General features: G+C 52.5%; 5 protein-coding genes across 5 annotated transcripts in view; 2 read left to right on the top strand and 3 right to left on the bottom strand.

Annotated features, from left to right (window-relative positions):
- Positions 1-371, bottom strand: part of BJX67DRAFT_389706 (FAD-dependent oxidoreductase) — a gene marked incomplete at its 5' end in the record, with an annotated part of 2,335 nt that extends 1,964 nt beyond the window's left edge. The window contains one exon of the mRNA XM_071034540.1: positions 89-371. Coding sequence (XP_070883628.1) covers positions 89-371 — 283 coding nt within the window. The remainder of the gene's footprint in view (positions 1-88) is intronic.
- A 492-nt stretch (positions 372-863) lies between these two features.
- Positions 864-2,446, bottom strand: BJX67DRAFT_200446 (aflatoxin regulatory protein-domain-containing protein). Its single transcript, XM_071025451.1, has one exon. The coding sequence runs from the start codon at positions 2,259-2,261 to the stop codon at positions 936-938; it is 1,326 nt and encodes a 441-aa protein (XP_070883627.1). The 5' UTR covers positions 2,262-2,446; the 3' UTR covers positions 864-935.
- A 927-nt stretch (positions 2,447-3,373) lies between these two features.
- tpcB (metallo-beta-lactamase type thioesterase tpcB) lies at positions 3,374-4,899 on the bottom strand. Its single transcript, XM_071025452.1, has 2 exons — positions 4,569-4,899; positions 3,374-4,503 (listed from the first exon to the last, which is right to left on the bottom strand). Exons 1-2 carry the CDS (start codon positions 4,737-4,739, stop codon positions 3,706-3,708), a joined length of 969 nt encoding a protein of 322 aa, XP_070883626.1. The 5' UTR covers positions 4,740-4,899; the 3' UTR covers positions 3,374-3,705.
- Positions 4,900-5,152: 253 nt separating this feature from the next.
- BJX67DRAFT_360415 (uncharacterized protein) lies at positions 5,153-5,932 on the top strand. The gene is made up of 2 exons (XM_071029772.1): positions 5,153-5,636; positions 5,689-5,932. Exon 1 carries the CDS (start codon positions 5,196-5,198, stop codon positions 5,457-5,459), a length of 264 nt encoding a protein of 87 aa, XP_070883625.1. The 5' UTR covers positions 5,153-5,195; the 3' UTR covers positions 5,460-5,636; positions 5,689-5,932.
- Positions 5,568-6,531, top strand: BJX67DRAFT_200441 (uncharacterized protein). Its single transcript, XM_071025450.1, has 2 exons — positions 5,568-5,636; positions 5,689-6,531. Exon 2 carries the CDS (start codon positions 5,727-5,729, stop codon positions 6,264-6,266), a length of 540 nt encoding a protein of 179 aa, XP_070883624.1. The 5' UTR covers positions 5,568-5,636; positions 5,689-5,726; the 3' UTR covers positions 6,267-6,531.
- The last annotated feature ends 655 nt before the right edge of the window (positions 6,532-7,186 follow it).

The following is a 7,186-nucleotide window of genomic DNA, read 5'->3' as shown; positions in this document are numbered from 1 at the left end:
AAAAAAAAAAAAAGAAGAAAAGAAAAAAAGAAAAAAAAATAGAAAAAGAAAAGAAAAGAAATTAGGAATTCAGTGCAAGCAAACAAACCAGAATAAACCGGCCCCTCGTTCCTCTCCAAAATCCCCACCACGCTGTGTCCCTTCCTCCAGCACTCCAGCGCCGTCATTAACCCTCCCATACCGGCTCCCACAATCAAGACCTTAATCCCCGTCTCCGGGTGTCGAGAGGGAAGATTAGACGCAACCAATGCTGATCCGTTTCCATTTTCGTTTCCATTGCTGGGCGTGTTTGTTGTTGTGCTCGCCCAGCGCTCCGGGTCGAATTCGTGTTTGTCGCCCGCGACGTTGACGGCGAATTGAGGCTGTGTCATCTTTTTTTTTGGGGGGGTGGTCGGTAACTTAATTTAGACGAGCAAGCTTGGAACGTAACTGAGGAAGGAATAAGGCGTCTGGTGCGGTGAGGCTTTGGGAGTAAGATGGGGTGGTAAGGAACCCTTGAAGTAGGTAGGATCTGCGACCTTGAAGTAGCACCGGAGAACAGTGAGTGGGCTTCAGGTTGTTGGGGATGAGGGTGATATGATATGAGCGTGCTTCTTAGGTTAGGAGGGTCGGTAGCCTGTTGATTGAAGACACCTGCTGTCGGATATTATTCCGAGCGAACGATGCCGATTAAGCATTGGGAGAGATCATCGGGCTTCTTCGTTCGGGGTTGAGGGCATCGCCACTCTACCTGCTGAAGGATCGGTCCGCGGCCCGTCTTTCGGTATACGGGACATTGCAGATACAATAGACAGAAGCCGAAAGTAATCCTTCCTCGGACCATTTATTTCTTGATTTTCATTAATATCAGAGGTACTATAGGACAAGCGGGCGTTTGTTCATCGAAGCATAAAAAAGATGGCATGTATTGCGACAAGGCCGAGGAAAAACAGGCATCAACTCCGACGTAGCCTCTCAACAATCTCACCCGACAACCCACGTAATCGAGTTCGAAGGTCAGCAGCCAGCTGGACGGAAAGACGACCAGGTAAGACTGAGTCGTGCCCCATAGTGCCATTCACCCCACTGGTTGTTAAGTTGGTTAAACCATCTCGTTCAGCCTGATCTTTCAGCCGCTGAGAAAGCGTGTTCACTAGCCGTTGTACGCGATGCAGTTCGCTGAGGACGAGCTGCGCAGCCATGCGGCCCTGGTCTTCGCCTTCGAGTTGGTACCCACCGATTACTACCGGTGTTCTGTCCACGTTTTCCCGGCGTGCCTGTCGATTCTCGCCCAAAGGGGATTCGCGCGCCACAGCACCGTACCAAGCAATGACTTTCAGGACTGTGAGGGTAATGATCGTGAGTGTGTAGCAATCATGAGAGCAGTAACAGTCTAGAATATCGTTGATTTCTTTGATTGTTTCCGCGTTCTGAGTGATGATTTTTCGGATCGGTAGGGTTTCTGCGGAGGCCCCATCGCTCGGACTGGTGCTGGGGCAAGTGGCTGCGGAGTCTGGGAAGAGTTCTCGGAGAAGGACTAGTGAGCGGATAAAGCAAGAGCACTGCGTTGGACTTCCAGAACTATATCGCCCCGTCGAGGTGGGCGGAGAAGGGAGGTCGCTCAGCGAAACTAGCGGATCCAGCACGAAAGAAGGCTTTGGGATGTTGGTGTCAAGCGTAGAGATGTGGCCGTCGGGCTTAAGAAACGATGTGGGATCAGGGAAGCCATTGGAATCCCCGAAATTGACTTCAGCGCCCGCGAAGTAGTCAATATCAGGAACATCGAGCAATGAGAGCGAAACGGGAGATGAGAGGAAGGTATCGAGTTCGGGGTGATTGAAGGTGAGAGGGGTCGTAGCGGACGTCGCAGGGCCGGCAGATGAGAGAAGGCTCGGTACGCTTTCTGTATAGCTCGGTGTTCGCTGCTGGTGGTGATTTCCTCGGTAAATATCAAGATTCCGATCTTGTTGCAGGGCGTACTGTATGAGCTGCGTAGACGCTGCCATATAGTCCTTTTGATCATTCTCTTCATCAACAAAGTTTAGTTGCTGGTCTGGCTTGGAAGGGTTTCGGAGACTGCCTGCTCGGCGGCCCTGTTTGCGGCCTGCGCGCTTGCTGGCGAGATACTGGCATTCCGTGCCTCGTTTGGTACATCGTGCACATTTAGGTTTATCCTGGCTGCATTTCAACTTAGAGAGCGCGCAAGCGTGACAACTTCCGCGCAGTTTGACGACCTGGGGTTGTGTGGCGGAGGGTACATCGGGAGAGGTTAAAGTTGCCATCGTGGACACGAAGGGGCGATAATTGGAGGTTTACGGTGCAATGAACCGAGGGTCCTCAGGCTTAAAAGACGAAGCACGTCTGCATGAAGGATCCGAATGCTGGCGACAAAGCTTATGGCTGAAAATGAAGCCGATTACATCGACAGATAGGATACGATTGGTGCCTGCAATGCCATGTCTAGGGCGTGAGCTGATGCACAGCAGGTCTAGTGCGTTACCAACCAGACAGGGAAATTTCGCCAACCCACTTCCCGTGATTTCGCCGCGATATCAGCAACATCAGGGAGCCAGACCCGCCTCACGCAAGCGGAGCTGGAGTTTTGCCGCGAGGCTCGCGGACTTTCGCTCTCGGACGGAGTTTTCTTGGTTGCTATCTCCATCTATCTGACCGATAACTCCATCTCATCGAGAATATAAATTGAGTCTCACCCACTTTCTGGCCCCCAAAATCAGAACCCGGATGACGAATATCGCTGACTGGAGATGAGTATAGCGATTTCAGCTGAGGCAAAGTCGGGCCCGGATTAAATGGTTCCCCACCCCCCGGAGCCCGACAGCTTGTCGCTGTCCGAGGGAAATGGCCTTTGATGACTAAGAGGTTGGTAAGCATTGATGTGTAGTTGGGGATGTTTTGAGAGAGGATCGTGAAAGACGGCTCGGATAAGGTCGTTGGTGTGGCTGGTTGGGTTGACAGGAATACAAGTAAAACTTCAGAGCTGAAACAGATTCCTCCAATTGAAGCCGGGTACCGGCAGTTGGGCAAGGTTGGGCAGGGATCCATCGTGGAAGGCTGACGAAACTGCCACTTCCGCGGAAGCTGAAGCTGATTCAGCCACCGTCTCAACCTGTCACTGGCGAACCCTGACGCTAGGCCTCAAGGCGTTAGTCGATCATCTCTGATCTCCCTCGCCTTCACCTTAATTTGTTGTCACCTCAATTCACGGCTGGGCTCTTTTCAAGCATGGAGACAGGTGATGATTGAGAGAAAAGCTACGGTGAGATTCAGAATTACTAAGCGCGCTGAGGTAAGCAAGCAATCATCGAGATGAAAGCAGAAGGATCATCGAAGTTGCTAACTCGGAGGTCTATCTAGATATTTATACCTGCGAGCGAGCAATCAAAGGCCTTCACGATATCCCCTATTAGGAAAGAGTAATTGAATGAGTGAATTGAAATGAAGGAACGATTAAAGCAATATAGGCGACATTAGGAGGTGCTGGTGGAGCAATAACGCTGGCCGATCCTATGCAGTTGGAAGATTGAATTACTCCGTCACCGAGGTCGTTGACGGTCGACAAAATGGATCATTGCCTGCCTCTAAAAAATGGGCGAAAAATCTAGTTTGACCGTCCGCCAGAAATAGATAACTCATAGTATCGGATGTAAGTGCAAGGTAGGAAGAGAAAGCGAAGAGCTGCGTCGCGAGGCTTGTTGCTCTCAAGACTCATAACACTCCCACACCAAACCACCGCTTTGCGCCCCCTCGCATTTCGAATGCCACCTTCCCGTCCTCGGCCAGCTTTCGTAGCACTTCATCGAGAAAAGGCTCCAGCGCCTTCTTGCGAACCTCCTCGTCGATCCCGTCACCATGCACCAGAACCACCAATTCTTTGACGGTGACGCTGGCCTTCTTTCCCTGTCCGGTGCGTCTGGCCTCCTTGTTGAGTCGATCAAGTGTCATGAGGACCTGTTTCTCGCGTCTCATCTTCTGTGCCAGCTCCCCACCAATCTTCGCAGGGAGATTGGTGATCACGTCACCGTGCGCAGGGTAGCCGACAGCGCAGTTGTGCGATTTCAGCGTCCGGAGCATCTCCATATATACACCAAGTTCTTCTACCGCACTGGTTCCGTGACCCAAGACATTGTCCCCCGTAAACATCGCATTCTCCTCCTCCAAAATGAAGCACATGTGGTCGTGGGAATGCCCTGGCGCGTGCACGGCTCGGATAGTAGCGCCTTCTACTCGAAATACCTGGCCATCATCGATGGGCTGTTGGTTACGGCCGGGAGAGTTCTTGTATATGGCCTCGGCGAGGTTGGGGTAGAGGCGGAGCAGATCGGGGACTCCTCCAGTATGATCGCCATGCCAGTGTGAGAGAAACACATGCGAAAGAGAAATAGAGCGCTCGTTAAGGGTCGTCTCAATGATGTCTGCCCACTCTGGAATGCCTTGGCCGGTGTCGATAATCAGCCTCTGCGAACCTGTCCCGACAATGTAGGTGTTTGTTCCTTGCAATGTGAACTGAGTCAAGCTATCGTTAGCCCGACGATGGCTGGTGTGGCCGGCCTGAGGGCTGGTGCTCTTACCTTGCCAGGGTTCTGTCCTAGCACACGGATGACTCGGGGACTGAGCTGCTCAACATCCTCCAGATGAGGCAGGTGCTGCAGCTGAGCAGAAAGGTAGTCCTCAAAAGCGCAGATGTTGAGAGCTTTGTTAATCTGCCTGTATCCGCCTTTGTACTTCTGAGGCTGGGCCATTGTGTCTCAGCGATAGAGACTGAAAGTGGGTAATCGCAGGAGAAAACCAGAAGGCCCTTGGGAAATATCAAGCAGAGCTGAAACGACATGTGCCTTACACCACGCCCCCATCGGCATTGCCAGCAATGGGGCCGCCAGCCACATGCCGAGCAGGACCCCGACCGGGGACCTTGTTTTCCGAGTGCGAGTCTAGAGGAGTCATCGCCGAACGCCGCTCAGTTCCAAATTGGCCGAGTCTGATGCTTATCGCTTGGCAGTTGGATCTGGGTCTTCCGTAATCGCATTCCATCCCCCCTGGTGCAACAAAGTTTGCCCGGCTATTCACCACGGCCCTACATGTTCACTTCTGTGATCTCCCCTTGACGCCATCCCCCAACTGCCTCTCTCTCCTTCGGCCCCACCGGCCTGGTCTCGGTTATTCTTCCGCTTCGAGAGGACCATATCTTCGAGAACCTAATGTCCGCGCACACGCCACAATCTGATTCTCAACCACAGCAAACACCAAAGCATCTTATTTTGGCGAGATTTATTAATGAGTCTACACTTGCTGTCCGCGATGAAGTACGGCGACTCGCGACTTCATTGATAGCCCTCGTCTCGGCCTTTGAGACAGTTCTTTACCTTGTTGACCACCCCGATCTCCGCAAAGGCCCACTTATTGGTTCCACGGAGGGTGTGCTTCTCTGTGTTCTTGAGATAGCGCCCCTCCGAGGGTATTAACGTTGCGTCTTTCGGAGGACTTGTTCCGCCATTACGTAGGTATACATTCTGGCTAACACGGGCAGCTTAGTACTGCGAGAATACCCCTAACCGATTCGACTTACGTAGACTGCCCACGTACTTAGCTGGTCTGGGGATCAGGCTATTGCATACTTGTCTAGCTTGGCAATTATTCAGGTGTGTACCGCAAACCCATGGGGATAAGTTTCTAACTGACAGGTTTGGTGAGAGCCCGCTTGTACTTCACGATAGAACGGTGACACAGACATGGTTGTCGCCGGCGGTATGAACATTCTCACAAACTGTGATGCTTTTGTCGGACTCCCCAATGACCACTTCCATTCGAAGACGCCCGGTGTCTACAAGACGTGGGACGCCAATGCAGACGGGTATTGCCGAGAGGACGGCATGGGTTCGATCGTCATGAAGCGCCTTGAGGACACTGAAGCGGATAACGACAACATTTTCGGAATCATCAATGCGGCCACGACCGCGCCCTGTTGCGGCCACCTCGATAACCCACCCGCGCGCTGGGGCTCAAGCCTACCGTCGAGTTATGAGCCCCGCGTGTATTGGCCCCCTGGATGTCAGCTATGTGGAAGATGCATGGTTCTGGAACCCAGGCTCGTGATTCCGTTGAGATCACTTCAAGAACCGAGGTTTTTGTTCCAATCACGAAGCAGCGCAATGCTCAACAGCCACTTCATAGTGGTGCCGTCAAGGCTAAGGTTGGCCACGGAGGGGCTGCTGAAGGTGCTTCTGATTACCAGAGTAGCACGATTCCGCCCATGTTGGCATCAAAACTAGTCTCAATCCATTGTTCCCCAAGGATCTGGATAAACGGAACCTAAACTTTCCTTACCAAAAGGTACCATGGCCCCGCTTGGTGCAGGAGAAGCGCTATGCTGTGGTGAACAGGCTTTAGCGCGGCTGGCGAAAAGTCCACTGTATGCCCTGAAGAACCTCCGCTTAGGGAGGTAGAAAGCGTGCATTCCCGTGTGGCTCATGGGTCAGTGTGGCCGCGAAGAGCAAGGCGTCTTTCAAAATAAGAACCTCGAGCCGTTGATCGCCTATCTGGATGCAGATCCGGATACATCGCTAGACAGTCCAGCGGATAATTGAGGAGAAATTCAGTGGTTCAGCTGGCAAGGTAGTATGAAGCCCAATATGATGCAGCCGGCTTTCCTAGCTGCTGTGCATGGGCACAAGGTGAATGGATGTGGGGTGGTAACCCCAGTAGGTACGCCATATTCTACAGGGCGAGGCGGCTCAAGCGGTGGTTACCTTTTGAGTATCCGTCTGGAGTTTGAGTATATAGACTACAAATTGAATATACATGTCGGATCGGAGCCATCAGCGCCTGCATTCCACGGCAATCCGACATCAGGGCAATTCGAACTTCCGACATGTACAGTCGCTCTCCGGATATGTTGGATCGGGTCATTGGCAAGTACATAAAACGCAGCCCCAGTCCCGAGACAGGATGGCCCCAACATCCATTCAATCTATCAAACAGCCAAGTAACCAGCAAAAAATGTCTCTCCCCGACCCCTCCGCGCCGCCCTCATCAACAGAGGACAAACTCCTCTGCCTGACTATCCTCGGATACCGCAAGCCCGGGATGAGCGAGGAAGCGTACCGCCACCATATGACGCAGGTCTCAGCACCACTGACTAAGGACCTGATGGTGAAATATGGCATTTTACGATGGACTCAGGTCCCCCCCC

This window comes from Aspergillus lucknowensis, assembly GCF_044049455.1.
Source record: "Aspergillus lucknowensis strain CBS 449.75 chromosome Unknown BJX67scaffold_38, whole genome shotgun sequence".
NCBI classification, from domain to species: domain Eukaryota; kingdom Fungi; phylum Ascomycota; class Eurotiomycetes; order Eurotiales; family Aspergillaceae; genus Aspergillus; species Aspergillus lucknowensis.
This window is presented reverse-complemented; position numbering and strand designations above follow the sequence as displayed.